At 35.1% G+C, this 16544-nt stretch overlaps 1 protein-coding gene across 5 annotated transcripts in view; it reads right to left on the bottom strand.

Annotated features, from left to right (window-relative positions):
• The window catches only part of PAPOLA (poly(A) polymerase alpha), a 44032-nt gene that overhangs the window by 16447 nt on the left and 11041 nt on the right, over positions 1–16544 (bottom strand). For all 5 annotated transcript variants that reach the window (XR_010721939.1, XM_066188758.1, XM_066188760.1 and 2 more), the window contains exons 5-13: positions 16049–16158; positions 14030–14083; positions 10740–10851; positions 9395–9484; positions 9160–9298; positions 7577–7649; positions 5988–6108; positions 4972–5056; positions 442–495 (exon numbers count right to left, since the gene is read on the bottom strand). Coding sequence is in view for 4 of the 5 variants with exons in the window: in XM_066188758.1 (XP_066044855.1) it covers positions 442–495; positions 4972–5056; positions 5988–6108; positions 7577–7649; positions 9160–9298; positions 9395–9484; positions 10740–10851; positions 14030–14083; positions 16049–16158 (838 nt within the window). In the remaining variant the exon portion in view is untranslated. The remainder of the gene's footprint in view (positions 1–441; positions 496–4971; positions 5057–5987; positions 6109–7576; positions 7650–9159; positions 9299–9394; positions 9485–10739; positions 10852–14029; positions 14084–16048; positions 16159–16544) is intronic.

Here is a 16544-nt window from a genome sequence, read left to right as displayed (position 1 = left end):
GAATTTTAGATGTGAAGAAATTCCCAATACCTGCCAATCTTAAAATTTCACAAATAGAAGAGAGCAGAAACATGGGAATGGGGAAATTTTGTTTTGAGAAACAGCACTTCAAGTGACTGAAAATATACCTCTTCACACTGCTCATTAAAAAAAAGCGCACAAGACATTTGTAAGGTAAACCTGAGACTACTGTTAAGGAAAAACTAAAGCAACAGCCTTCACTCCCGTTTTTAGTTTTTACTTTTTTTTCCAGAACTCTACAGTCTTCATCCATTCAATTTTGAAACACTGTAGCTCCACTTTCATTCCTTAAGAAGACATCTGATACACTAGATACTCCCTTGTGTCCAAGGTTGACGGCGTGAGGGAAGGGAGGTGCTATTTTTGCTTTTTGGTGGAGGGGGTTGTTCTGCTTTTTTTTAAATCTCAAGGATTACTCACCATTCTAGTCGCTGTTTTTCTGTCGGTGCGCTTGCTAGAAGTACAATATAATGCCTTTGGAGATAAAGACAATATGCTATTCTATATGTATTTCTAAAACTAGACATTCAAACCTTAATATTAAAACTTTGCAGTATACTCTACATTGTAAAATACAGATTAGTTTAAGTACACCTTACATTAAATTAAGCTTTGTTAAGTAGAAAAAGGGGCTATGTCCCAAGTGTATGACAAACAGACTCCAAAACATTCTGGAGTTTAGGGCCATTTGTAATTCCACTGTAATACCAGCAACCTTAATAAAAGTTTAGGAATGCAGCAACAACACTGGTTGAAATATTTCAATACCCGATGAGATCAGGAATTCAACTGACTACAAATCAAGAGAAAAGTTGTCCACAACTACCTTCACATGTCAGCTGTCTTAGTTGCAACAAATTTCTGAATAGTGAGAATAGTGGTTAGCACATACGCATTTGTTCAAAATCCAACATAACACTATTAAATGTGGTTTAAAAAATTTCTATCTGCATTTTGGAATTCTCTGAAGACACTTATCTGAAATTTCATAAGGAATGTTTCCTCTGATGATAATTCTTAAACTCTCAATTATTTTCCAGGATATTCAGTGTATACCCACTGTAAGTAGATTTCAAAGAGACAGTATATGAAACAAGAATGGTACTTTAAAAAAGCCCAAGGAAAGCAGAAAGCGAAAAGATTACTCATAATTTGAGTTCCTAATGAGGGTGTTAAAGCAATCTCACATGCTAATGGGCAGGTTTTTCAGAAGCTTAGTTGGGAAGTCCTTAACATCCTAAGTCATACAATGCCGCACTACTCTGTACAGATATGGCACGTTCAGGAAGTTTCTCAGCAGGATTTAAAGAACAGTAGTAACACAAGAGACTAGTCCCTAGCATATAGCTCATGGAGAGGAAAGCAAGGTTAATGACACAGAAAAACTACAGCACAGAGTACTCCACTGCCAGAGGCCTTCGAATCACAACAGCAAATCCAGATCAACTGATCAAGTTAGCAGCTACATGTTTCTCCACTTATCTTCAGGTGGCAAGAGCCAAAATCCTGCTACATGCTACAATCCTCTGATTCCAGTCAGAGAATGTCACCAAAACAAGCAAACTGCAAGGGAGAAATCTGGAGAAACTTAATTCCCTGTTCTGAACAATATAGAGATAAAATAACTTATTCATTTCGCATTTTGGCAGTATTAACTCCTTCACAAGAAAATGTTATGGAAAAAGAGAGTCCTTTAATTCTGTATGAGAAGTTACTAATTATTAATATTGGCTTATTCTAAGGAGCACTACACTTTCAGTAAGATTTCTACATCACACACATTGCACACTTGCAGAATGCTTAATTCAGTAGGCATGACAATGCTTAAGCTTTTGGATATTTTTAACCATGTCTGAATCAAAAAAGACTAATCTCAAACCCACAAATGTTTGAAGAAACTGATTTTCCAGTTACTTCTTAAAAGCATCCCTGTGAAACAAACTTCTGAAGGACTTTTTTTTAAAAAAAAGTAATTTGGTTATGTTTAAAAGCCTCAACTAGCTAGTAAGCCACAAGAAAAAAGCCCTAAGCCTTATTTCTGAAAAAAAATAGTTATTTTGACAATTAACTATTTTTGCTCAGGTAGTAGTTGCTGAGAAAAGGATCGATCCAATTTCTCCTAACTCACCTACCAGCTGTTAATGCTGAGAGGGAATTATTCTCTAGCAATTTCCTACTACCATTTTCAACAAAATTAAATACTTTAGGTCAAAAATTAAGATACCTTTAGTTTTAAGAGTCCAAGGTCTCACTGCTAAATTTTGCTAAGACAAGGTTTTTTTACCAGTGCCTCATTCATAATTTTATCACAAAGCACACATGTAATTCAGAAGTATCTATCACTTCATTAAAAAAAAAAAAATAGTCTTAGGTTAAACTTCTGCCTCTCAATGGTGACTTTTAGACTCTGGGTATTACTCTGAAGTATATCAGTTTGGGGTTTTGTTTGTTTGGGGGCTTGGATGTTTTCTCCCTATCTTCCTTTCAGCATTCTTTAAAAAAATTAATATAGATAGTATGGAATTGTAATACATCATTAACACAAGTATTTCTAAAAATTAAATATAAATTTTTTGGGGAAAGAACAAGAAAAAAAACAAACAAAACAAAACAAAAAAAAAAAAAAAAAACACCACAAAACCATACCACCAACTGAAAATACCTGAACATGTTAACTCTAATTTTTCTTTATTACCTATCTGGGAATTAATACTTTTATATTCAGTCCTTTAAAGTCCTATCAAGCCAAGAATTCAAACCACCTTTTTAAAAGGTATATTTATACTCTACTTATTCAGCAGAATTATCTCTTTTAATAACATAGAAAGAATATGCTAGAGCTCATTAAAAGACAGCTATTTCTCTCAAAACACTGCTCTCTTGGTCTGGAACTGTAACAATTTCATTTCTCAAGCACCACTTCCAAACTCATATCCATTTGAAATTCTTGTCACTTCCCTGTAAAACACTGTATCCACACGTTTTTTGTTGTTGCTTTCCCCTTCTAAAAATTTAAATCGACACAAAGGGCAGATAATACATGTTGCAACTCTCTAACTCCAAGTAATTGCTGACATTTAAAAAGAAAGAAAAAATAAGCAGACTAAAAGCAGATTTCCTAATTTTCCTAATTTCTAATCTGTTCCTACAACGCAGGTATGCAAGTAGCCCCTAGATTTCCTTAAACACACGTCATCAAGGTTTATTTTAAACAGACAGCAAGTCAGAAGTGCTTATAACCAACAGATATTCAGCAACTAATTGCCACTGAGAGTGACAGATTACTGAAGCTATGCTTTCAGAGATTAAAAGAAATGTTTGTCTCAGAGCAAGGACCAGATGTTCTCTTATCTGGCAGAGCATTACACACTGCTATGAATTTCAGCAGAACATGCCAAGGCATCTACAATTTAAACAGGAGAAGAGTGTGAAGAGGGGAAAAGAATTTCAAAATATCCGTCTTTTAGATGGAGATCTGACCGACCAAGAGAGCCACATTTACTGCATACAGACGTCTGCATATAATTATTTACTTTGTAAAGGCTACTTTACAGAAACTGTAAAATTAACCTACTAAGGGAAAACAGAAAAAATCCTGGGTAATTTAACTTAAAACAGTCTCCATAACACCATTCCACACTTAAAAAATAAAATTAGTGCAAAGACATCTTGCACAGAACAGAAAACCTGGATATATAATGTTGAGCAAGAGAAGCTTTTATTGCTACACCTTGTAAAATTGCTTAAGCCGGTACACAAAAAAACCTGCACTAAAATGGAGATTATTTCAAATGACATTAAATGCTTCCTATTTTCTTCTACTTTTGAAAGAAACAAAGAAAATGTACTAGGGAACTTATTAGTAACCTCTTGAGCAGAAACTGATTTGTCTGCAGCCCATTTTTTACTTCAAAAATAATATAATTTAATTGTGCTCTTCTAAATGTTTTCAATCTTAAGCTCCAAGGAACAACATAAAAGCCATCCAAATGTTTTAAAGCTTTTATCATGCAAAAGGTATAGAAACAAAACACAGACACATTATGAAGGTCATCAGTCTCTTTTAATGGGGGAACTGTATATTTCAATCTTGTTTAGATTAGTACAAAACCAACCAACCACCCAACACAAACAAGTGTAAAATGTATTTGATCTTGATTCAAGAAAAATGGGTCTCAAATTTCATCTGAGGGCAAAGAAGATGTAGTCCATATTTTAATAATCCATATTTATTATAAAAATACAACTTTCAGCATGTCTGTATACATTTAACAAGCTTCTGCCCCACAAGCATATTACTAGAAACCCTAAATGTGTGAAGTGTGAATTTCTCTCAGAGACATTACAAAATTAGAAAAGCTAGGTGTGAGTTAATAAAGATCCAAGAGCCTCAAGCTTTAATGAAAAAAGATCTAGTAATAACTAGTACAACTGGTAGTTAGTCAACACAATTGCAAAAATACCTTTTATTATCAGAGTAAACTGTTGACTATATGGACAGAAGAAAACACACAGTTTCAAGTACTTATTCATTTTAAGTACTGACCTTCAGAATAAGTTCTTTTAACATCTTTTTTCTTAGGAAGACCCATTTTTAGAATGCTTACTGACAGGACTAAAGAACATTTCTATTAGCCAAACCAGATGAAACTTCTTCAGTGTTACTGGTAGCATACTAATTCTAGAGTTAACTGGTGACATTCTAAATATCTGGTCAGGGACTAACTCGTTTCTGAAATACACGTTTAAGACACAAATAAAGTACCTGAGGAGATCACTGACTTTCCAATAGAAAGGACAGTGTATTCTCTCTCCCACACTATAGAAAAGTTCTAACAAACACTTTTTGGACACCTAATATATGTATATTTTTGATCCTGTGCTACAGAGCATTATGAGGTAGTTCAACTGATAAACTTAAAATATTCTGCCATGCCATAAAATACATACTTGTACTTCTGAAAGAAGTTTGGAGCTTCAAAAAGTTTGGACCACTCTGCCTTACTCAGCAAAATTTCATCTGTGATTGCAAGACCTAAATTATAAAACAAAAAAAAAAAATTTAAACTTTTTTTTTAATACAGTTCAGTATCCAGAATAAAGACAGTGTATTAAACTTAGCAAAAACTACTACGAATTATTTCCTCCCTTCAAATTCACAGCAATTTATCAACAAGATTTATAATTCAGTCATACTTTCATTGGTCATTAATTAAACAAACCATATTATTAAAAAACCCCCATTATCTGTGTAGAAATGTATGTTAATTGATCAGACTGATTATTTCACATATTTTTGCCGTGCAGTGTAACCCAGCTCCATGTAGTTTTTTGCATATGCCACCCTAACTATTCAGTTCAAATACAACAGATCTTTTTCCTTATCGTATTTGAACCACCTCTTGTGCAAAGCATTTTACAAGGCAAAAACACAGTGAGAAAATAAGGTACTGCTCTGTCTGAAAAAGCTACTTGTAGTTATTCCCTGCATCAAATCTACTTCTTGCTTTGATAACACCTTCTCTTATCTGCTATAATTATTCACGTACATTATTTGGATAAATCCAGAAGACTCATCTTTAACAGCGTATATTGCATTATATTAGGCCTAGAAACAGGAATCAAGTGGAACTACTATTTCCTAATCCTTCATGTAACTTGACACAATCTAAGCCACTAAAATAAAAGTCATTATACCATTAGTTCTAAATTTCAGAGCACAAGGCATTCTCCTTCATTACCTTCAGTTTCTAAGAGTGAAAGACAGACCTGTAAAAGGATCTACCGAGTTTGCAGTGTTAAGCAACATTAAGCGTAAAAGGCCCAGTTCTACCTCCCTCAAAACTGTCTTGTGTCAATAAGCTTTTTAACATCCACCCGCTTCCCCCTTTCAATGCATACCCGCAATGAAACTACTTTAATCTGCCTGAAAAAAATCTATATAGAGAGTGTAAGATAATACTTACCTTGTTTAAATTCCTCAACCATGACCATCCGTGTGGAAACGGACACATTGTACGTAGAGTTCTGCTGTGGGTATGCTGGTGTAATTATAGGCATAAGATGGTACCTATCACTGGGGTTTACCTACATATAACAACAGCCAATCAGTTTTCTTCAAGCATACACATCAGTTAACAAATTTGGACTTCTCCCTTTACTACAACCAAGTCTTAAGTTCTAAGAGACTTTAGTTTGCAGACCAAGAGTACAGAGAAAGTTTAAAAAACAAGAATAACCCTTTCACAAAGGACATCTTTCTGAACGACAGTGATGTGGGAGGGCTGTAACCTGTCAGCACATCAAGATCAAGCTGCAGGCATTTCTAAGTCCAGAAATGCCAACCAAAAAGAACAATTTTCGTCTTTAACAGAAATTTGTTTGTGATCACATGAAACCAAGGGCACCTCATCATCATATGAGCACCTTCTGCAGAGTGACTGTCTTCGGACCTTGCGAAAGGAATTTTAGTCTTTATTTCTGTAACACTACTGAAAACTAAGAGCCACATTGAGAAAAGAGGCTCTATGCAACCTGACAGAAGCATCACTTGCATTAACGTACTTTTATTTAACAGCAGACAGGGTAACAAAAAAGAAAGGACACAACATACACACGCAAAATACATTAAAGTATTATTAGGGTAAGAATCTTGTAGAAGATAAATAAAAGATAAACCCCTGCCATTATCTTAGGCCACTTTGATTAGCTACTACAACAGTTCCCGTCTCACACTGACCTCAAACCTATCTCAGGAATGACAGACTCAAGAATGTGTTTTCAGGGGTTTCACATATTTAGATGTGAACTTTTGTCAATCAGAAAAAACAAATTTGAAGTACAAAAGGGAATACAACTCAACCTCTGATGCTTATACACTATTCATCAAAATAAAGATTAGTTGAATATCATCTGTTCTATGATTGACAAAACAGCACAGAGCACACTCATATTATGTCCTATTGAAAGCTCACAATGGAAGCCATGCATCTGCTGCAAGCTGTTTCACTAACTGCCTGAAGGACAATCATGGCCAACGCCCTTAATGTAAGTGCTACAAAACTGGAGATCAAGTATTATAAACAATACACAAGAAACTAAAAGACTTCAAGTTATGATCTTCTTTAGTGCAAGAATGAAAAGACACTTTACTACAACTACATGGAAACAAGCCTATCCAGCTGTAACTTGCACTGAAGTTAACTCAAATACATGAATAAAGTAACAGGCTTTAAATAATAAGCAAACTATTTTAAGATTAGCAATTTTCCAAAAATGCATCACATTAATACATATAACTGTGCTGAATTTCTATTAGATCACTTACTTCAAAAATTGGGAGAAAAAGTACATTGTTTAGCAAGTGTGCTTCAAGCGGTCAATTCAGAAAATTAGGGTAACTTTGTTCTATACTCAGGAGAATTAGAGGTTATTATGAAGATATAATACCACAACATTAAGTTCAATAAACCCAAAATGAAGTTCACCTAGGATCTTTTAAGCAACTGAATTTATTGTACAGAGTGACTTAGAGGGGAAAAAATAACACACTAACCCTTGGGTCCCATACAGGCAAATTAAGATTGCATTCTTCTGGCTGTTTCAATAGCACTGGATTTGGCCATTCCCTGTTCAAAAAGATTGTAGCACTGAATAAGACTATTGGATACAACCATGTATGTTAACACAAACAATACTTTTGAATGTGATCCTTCCTAAATCTGCTCTCAAAATAAAGCACCATTTCCTTACAACTAGGCTGGTATAACTGGGGTTGTTTAAATAAGCTGTATTGCTGAACTACAATTAGCTTCTCCAGAGTATCAGAACAAGGAATTTTCTGTAGTCTTGAAGGTTTATAACCACTGGTTTAGATAACTAATTTAAACTCCTCTAAATTCTTCCTGAAATATACCAATCAAAAAGAAATTCCTTTATGAAGATTGACACTGGGTCCATCTTCAAGCTAGCTGTTTCATGGACAAACTACAGAACAAACAGCCAGCACAATTACAGCATAGAGCATCATTACAAACCATATGTGTTAAAAGAAAATTGTAATCAAGAGAGGAAGACACCTTGTTGAATAAAACACTAAAAAGTAACACTTGTTCTTCAAGTCATTTAACCCCCTGAATAAAAGTTACCTTCCTATAAAGAGCAGAAGTCAATTAATCTCTTGGAGTTTGTACATTATGTTCCTATGCCATGCATGTACAAACTGGAGAAAAGTCCAAGAAACACATAAAAGAAATATTGCAATCAATTCCCCTCTATTATCTTACTGTGGCAAAACATTACTAAACACTACATACCTCAAGGAGGCTGTAAGTCCTAAGAATGCAAGACAGTGAAAGTGTGCAAATTATCTTCACATTAAGAAGAAAAGACACTATGCTTGGAGTAAAGCAACACCTTGGTAAATGATTCTCAAAGTTTGTCAGTGTCTCATGAAGAATATAAGTATCCAAACATGGACTTTCAAGAAAAACAGTATTCATTTGTAATCTGCAAGGCTCACTTTTAGACCATTTGTTCTAAATTCACTTAGAATGTTCCCATCAGAGTTATTCCAACCATTTTTCTGAGCTAACTAGCTCAAGAGTATGAAATGGCATGTAATTCTCTAACACCTAGCACTCCACACTGGTATGATTAAAACCCACATTTTTGCCTCTGGCTCCTAAACTGTATTTAAGCTATGTGCCTAAACCAGATACTGGCACACCTACTTTATCCATTATCCCAGAAGCTGAATGTTAAAAGACTTTAAATTTGGGGGCATATGCTATTATTTTGTACTACATAAGGATTTTATCTGAAGAGTTTTGTTGTATTACAAAAAATACTCAAGAAAATTATAATTAAGAACAGTGTGATTTTGGTTTGGATACTTTAAAAACAAGGCATGTTGGATGACCTACTGAAAAACTAAGCTGACAATTTCTGGTGGCAAGAACAATGTTTCTAATTTATCTTAATCTGGTAACAGCTGAAAATGGTACCATAAAAACAGGACTAAAATTTAGTGTCTACAAACAAATTTTATTTTAGTTTAATCTAAATTAAAAACAAACCAAAAAAACCAAACAAAAAAAAAAAACCAAAACCAAAAAAAAATCAAACAAAAAAACATACCATTTAGAAAATACCAAGAAAAATTTATGTACAAGAGTTGATGCTATTGCATTTGGATAAAGCTGGCAAGTTCTTGCTACTAGCATAGCCCAGGAAACACCGCCAAGGAAACCTAGTATATTGGAATAGATGTTGTGGCCTGTGGATCGAGAAGGAAAGAAACAAAAGGAGAGAGATGTCAGTAACGAGAAGAGGTAGCGAAAAACTTCACAAATTTTGGAATAAAACTGCTTACGTTTTGCCCACAATTTGATAGCTCTCAGTGTTAACCTGAAGTTGTCAATGTTTGGTACTAGATGCAGAATTTCATCGGTTACCCGGCAACCTGCAAAAGAAATAATTAATTACAGTTGCAGCTTCTGAAGTTTTTTGCTTGCTGATCCTCCCCCACCCTCAAGACCACCTAACTTTTTAGATAAGCATGCTGGAAATTCATTTCATACTCTGATCACTTTTGTTTGGGATTAGAAAGCTTAACATATTTTCACGTGCATTTTTTCATTTTTAGTGTTTTATGGCAACGCTCAGGTAGCTAATTCATGAGTGTATGACTACAGTTTTGGACTGCTACTTGATTTTTTTTGCTATTAATGAACTATAGAAGCTGTTGAAGAAACAAACAAGTTCTGCTGTTATATGAATACATGCAGTGTATCATGGAATGTGGCAAACTAAAAAAAGTTTAAGTCTTCGTGAACCTACAGAAAACCTGTCAGCCATAGGTCAAACCTTTGAATTTTAAAGAGCAGGCTAAAAGGAATAATTTTTAAACATACTAGCTGTACTGCTACTTTGATGACATTTTCAGACTAACTTTAGAGACGGCAATATTAACTGCTTGATTTTAGGGGGTTTATAATAAAGAGTAAGTAGCACTTCATCATTACTAAGTAGTTGCAGAGAGCTGTTTGCAAGAAAATAGTTTTATCTAAGACTACTTTTAAGAGGCAACTATAAATTCTAGAGTTGGCACAAATGGGAATTTCACAAAACAGTTCAAGTGGCTGTGATGATCTAAAATTATCAAGTTTTTAGCTTGTAACAACAATGAGCACTCCTCATGCAAACGCATTTCTCTTCCCCATCAAGCTGCAGCCAGGCTGAAGCCCTTACCATCCTGCATAAATAACCATTTTTAAGCAAAGGTATTATAGAGAAGTTACGGGTTACACAAGCTAGTAAGCTGCTAAAGAGCTGACCTCAAACTGACACCATTTTGATATCTCCAGTATATCACTGAAGCAATTTCATGTATGTTTATACAACATGAACAACATATATTTCATGTATGTTTATAAAGCAACACACATTTTATTTACAGAAATAGGTAATGCTCCACATAAACGTCTTTTAAATCCCATTAATTTCTAGAACCATATACCAACCAAAGAAGAGAAAAAATCACAGTCTGGCCAACAACAAGCAACAACCCTTCTCTCCAAAAAGATAAACAAAACTGGCAAAAATTTTATTTTCAGATATGGAGTTGTTGTATTTTCAGTCAAATCCAGAATTACTGTATCAAAGAACCTTTATTTAAAGATTAGACAAGTTGATATACAAAGCAAGGATATACATACCATTAAGACTTCGTATGCATCTAATGTCTAAATTTTTAAGTAGGCTGTCATCTCGTAGATCTAAGTCCTCAGGAATAGTTTGCAGTGCTAATCTTGCAAACAAAATATCAATCTTAAGAACAAAAAAAGAGGTAAGACATTAGAAAACCGCTCTTTCTGCTGTAGGATTCTGTAAGTCATTTTCATCAAGTTTACTAATAGTAGTCTTGCTAGTAACGAAGAATCCCTTTAAAAAATACATGCTAACATCCTTCCCAAACACTTAAAGAAACTTTCAGATGCTTCATCTATCTTAGGGCTCCTTTTCCAAGAGGATAAAATATACATTTAGATTAATATACAACCACACACACAAAAACTCTGCTGACTCCTAATGTAAATAAAATACTATGGGAACAAGCATCACTTCTAGAATACTAAATCCTATCAACATCAGAACATACCTTGAAAACATAAATCCTGGTTTTGACCTAAAATATTCTCAAATATTCTAGAGAAAACTGAAGGGAGTCCTCACTGCATCCCCTCATGAGGATGTTAAAGATGACAAAGGGGCAGGCAGGGATCACTTCACTCACAACCAGTGACAGGACTCAAGGAAACAGCATAAAGCTGAGCCAGGGGAGGCTTAGACTACATATCAGGGAAAGCTTTTTCACCCAGAGGGTGTTTGGCCACTGGAACAGGCTCCCCAGGTCAGTGATCACAGCCCCAAGCCTCACAGAGTCCAAGAAGCATTTGGAAAACCCTCTCAGGCTCATGGTGCAACTCTTAGAATGTCCTACACAGGGCCAGGAGTTGGACTCTGATGATCCTGATGGGCCCCTTCCAACCCAGCACATTCTACGATCCCATGACAACTACCATGGAATTACAGAAAGAGTAGGACACTTTCCCAATCTCCTGCAATGCACACACGTAACTAGTTGACTCTGTCTAAGATCAGTATCTATGAAGAATCTACATACCTGATTACAGAAAACATTCTGAAAATTCAGCAAGCTGCTGAGCAAGAGTATGCATTTTGAAACTACATCCAACTTCTTTGCTATTACTTCTGCAATACTTAAACATAACAGTTTTTCTAGGCCAAGAACATCTAAAATACTATTGAGCACTGAATTTTACATTGCCCTGCACAGAAAGGCACTGCAGAGTGCAGAAGTCAGTTTGCCTTTCTATCAGTGAGTTGATGAGAACCTGAAGTGCATATCAGCAGACTGTCGGCAAGGCAACAAAGGCACTTCACCAAATGAGGCTTTTAACCAAAGTGGTTATCACTTGACCTACAAGACGACAAAATACCGAGTACTGCCACACCAAGAACAAAACTGGTTTAGCTACATTAAAATTTCAGATAAAGTGAAGCTGAAGACACCTTAAAGACTTTTTGCAGGTACTTAAAACCTTGCATCCATCCATTTTAAACTATGAAGGCCTTCTCCACAGAAAAACATTTCCAAAGTATTCAGTGCATTCTGTATTTCAAAGTCCTCAATAGTTGATCTTATCAACAGTCTGTATCAGACACTGAAGTTCTTACTTGAGTCAAAAGTACTACTTCTCAGTGTAAAACAAGTTCAAAATTAATTTCAGCTTGAAATTCTGCTCTGATCTCAAGGAGGTCTAGCACCTCTAAAGATTCAAAGCTCATTGACATTTATTTTCAAATAAAGAAATTAACAGCCTGTCTTATGTAACTGGGGGAGAGGTAACTGGCAATCAAATACGAAGTACGCTACAGGAAGAACAAAAAAATGAAGAAGGTTGTTTGTTTTAAACAAGAACAAAATGGGCATGTAAAAACTTATCGTCAGAATTTTTTCAAGTTTTAATAACAGAATCACCACAAAACTAAAGTCCTTTTCCTCAGTTCTACCTTCTGGCATGTTTTGCCTGGGTTAGCAAAAGGAAAATTAAATTATTTTGATACTGACACAGCTGGGTACAAAAACAAGCTATCAGAAACAATAACACTGGTATATACAAAGAGTGTGCTTATAATATACAAAAAAGAATTCTCATGGACTGTTAGCAACATGAGTTAAGTCTCAGTAATAAACCTAAGCCTATCATAAATTAGTATACTGGAATAAGATGTTACTTCTTCTAGAAAAAACGGACCTTTTTTCCCCTCTATTTGGTCTTGTACTTCAAATTTCATTATTTAAAAAGGAGAGAACTCCAGCTTGAATGACTAGAGGGAAAAAAAAAAAAAAAAAAAAAAAAAAAAAAAAAACAAAAAAAACACAAACCCAAAAAAACAACACCACAACCATACAAAAACCAAACTGACCAGAGGAGAGCTATGACAAGTTTCAACATCTAGAATGAATACCTAAGCTATGTGAACAGCAAACAGGTTCTCTAGAAATATCTTCCATAATATCCAACTCATATGGACAGTATAAAATGGCTAACAGATACAAATTTACAGACTGGGAGATAAGAAATTGCCCATCTTGTGTACAATACTACACCAATCTTCACTTGCCAGAAGATTAGCATGGGAATTCCTTCCTCTCTGTAAACTAACCTTCATGTACCCACCAGTTACTGGTTGACAATCCAACTGTAAGTCTCATTAAGTGTGTGTATAAGCAGTTCATATCTTTTTGTCTTGTCACCAAAAGATGACAGTTTGACTATGTAACAGTCTGAGAAGGATAAACAGAGTATCTCCTGAAATCCCCATTCCTGTTTCCTTCGCAAAAATCAAATTAAGCAAGTTCAGCTCCAAGACAGCTGATCCATCAGGCTACACCCACCAAAAACATTGTTTTGGTCACGCGTTTACAGATATGTTAAGAGATCAGGACAAAAGGAATACTCAGCTTGCCTTCAGCAGCACACTTTTGAGAACTAGTTAAAGACCACAACTTTCTATATTGTAGGATAATGAAGCAAATCTTTCATGTCTGGACAGTTAATCATTAGCAGACCAAAAAAATTTTGAAGCTGCATTATTTACAAATACAATTTCTATTAAATGTTAAGCCTTAATAATGCCTATACTGGTACTCTACAGGTCAGTAAACTAATCAGTACAAGTGGGTAGAAGAGCCAAAAAAAAAAAGAACAAGGAGATATTCTTCAGACAGCTTTAAGTCCATCAAGAAACTCTTTGTTTCAGTCTTAAATCACACAACTGAGGACTGTTGACAAAATCTTAGGCATGAACTTCAGAGTCAATTTAATAGCATTTCTATTAATGAATAATGACTTATTAAGATCTTAAAAACTTTGTTTTAACCACATTTTACCAAAACAAATTAAAATAGGATCTTTACCTCTATTCCATCAAAACAAAGTTTAATAACTGGGACAAAAGCTTCTTCAACAGCCTGGGGGGAAAAAAGTTGCATTTTATTTTCAGTATAGAGAACATTTATAAACAATAGCTACCAGGTCTAGACAATCATAATGAAATGCTATTTATATCAATGCTCTTCTGTTTTCAGGTTGATTTTTGTCAGCAATGTCTTTCTCCACCATTGAGAATTTATGCAGTAAGCACTGACCTACTATGTGCTGCACCTGTCTAGATGTTATGATGCAAACTTGTACCAACCAGCTCTGATGGCATTACCTCAAGGTCCAACCCTCTTTCTCCCTACACATAAGACATGATCAAGCATCTTTTACTCCTACAAATATCTCTAAGCAGTCCAAGTCCAAGCTATGGGGATTCTTGCTCTAAAAGGCCCATTATTTCTGCTACTACAGTTGGTATAAGAAATGAGAAGCCTGTGTAACTATGCAGCCTGACATCACCTAAAGCAGTTGCAAGTCTCCAGAGGTCAAACGTGTTTTTAAAAATGTGGTCAATAATACTGTGCTTTGATGAACAGCATCACTATGAAACTGTGGAATTTCACATCTACTCTGGAATCACCTATGAACATCATTTTCCTGAACTGAGCATCCTAACTAATTGCAGTCTGCAGCACATTGTTTTAACAAAAGCAAGGAACACTGCCCACCTCCAAATAAGAAATACTCTGAGCTGTTGGGAGGATAAACTGAGTGTTTCAGTTCTTACCAAGAGGAGGAGAAAACATTATTGTCAGTGCTCAAACCTTACTTAAGGTTACCTTAACATTATTGGCTGGCAGGATGGATCAATTTTAAGCAAAAATCAAATTCACAAGTGTCTCATACTCACTCACTCACTCCAGCAACCACTAAGACAGTCTATGTTCCCCTAAAGATGGAAATGTACAAACTCCTAATACTAGCTGAAACGATTTAAAAGTATTATGACACCCTGAGATAAAGGTTATTTGCATCACTGCAGAGCTACACTGAATACCATGCATACCTTGCTGCTAAATCAACTGCATTACCTGGAGTTAGAGTTTACAGCAAAGTTGAATGGAAATCTGAAAATCTGAATCCTCTCAAACATAGCATGTCAATTTAAAGATTACTAAATGTGTTCAGATAATAAAGCATTGAAAACGGTTGTTTCGGTGCACTTAGTGATACCACCAGATGTTTGCACTACACTGGCAGTCACCAACTATAGGGTGCAGAGATTGGAAGAATGCCGCAGAGACAGTTCCATTTATTTTATGAAAGCAGGACTAAACCAAGCTGACTTGCCCACAACTACCTTCATCTAAAAAGAAGAAAAAGAAAAGAAAAAGAAAACACCCTGGAGCAGAGAAAATTTAATCTGAGCCTGTATCAAGATTAAAGCTCCCAGCACTTGACTCAGGAGGCATAGCAGCGAGGTATAACAGGAACAAATTACTGCATTTGTATGGTCTTCCACTACTACAAGGGAAATCTGCATCTTTAGCAGCTAAAAATCATGCACAAGCATTTAGTAACAAGACACACTAAAAATATAGCTTCCCTTCTCAATGCACAGTTGACAGCCAACATAAAATACTAGTTAATATCAACCACCATTACCATTTATATATGCATGAAGTTATAAAAAAAGCAGCATAAAACCTTCATTAAAACCAAACAGGTTTGGTCCTTAACCCTGTCAAGCTAACTTTTACATTTGCATCTGCCTGCTTCTAGTGAGCAAGCAGAAATCTTGCCATACTAACACACATGCTAGGAGATCATTCTGCCAGTCTAATTTTTGAGTGAATCTTTAAAGTGAGAGCAGAGAAAAATTCAGAAAAAGCTCTATTTATTTCAACTCTTACAACAGGCTTTGCGGCAGGTTAACAAAAAATCCTTTGCAAGTCTTAACAGTAAAGTTTTATTTACTTATTGAACTCATCCTCTTCCACTACTGAATTTTCCTAATCCTCAGGTCAGCAAGCTGTATCAGGTGTTTCACATACCCTCAGATCTTTCACTTCTTCTTGTTGTTTTAACTTTTCATAAAATGATGTGAAAAAATCACTTCTTTCAACATGTCTTGGTGCAACACACAGGGCATCAATATCAGCACCTGAAATTGTTAAGTAGCAGAAGTAAATTACTCAACACTTCACAAGCATGGAATGCCACCAAAAGAAATTTTTATTAATAATTAAGCAGGAAAAATTAGCTTCTCATCATGTGGAATGGTGGTTTTATTAAAATACTAATCAAACCAAATGAAAAAAATTCATGGCCATTAAACATGCAGAACATACATACACTCTTGCTTCAATTATGGAAGACTTGTAATTTTCAGAGAACAAAACACGAAAATTTAAGTATACAACTTCCTCTGTCTTTAAATAATTTTCATCTTTTTTGTCTGTTCCTCAATCCATGACAAAAACATAATCTAGAAACATATTTCTTTTGTTTAGAATGAAGACGAGAGAAAAAAAAAATGAGAAAGCTAAC

This window comes from Chamaea fasciata, unplaced genomic scaffold (assembly GCF_029207755.1).
Source record: "Chamaea fasciata isolate MVZ Bird 193981 ecotype frontalis unplaced genomic scaffold, bChaFas1.0.hap1 SCAF_7, whole genome shotgun sequence".
Classification (NCBI taxonomy): domain Eukaryota; kingdom Metazoa; phylum Chordata; class Aves; order Passeriformes; family Sylviidae; genus Chamaea; species Chamaea fasciata.
The sequence above is the reverse complement of the archived record's forward strand: the minus strand, read 5'-3'. Positions and strand labels throughout refer to the sequence as shown.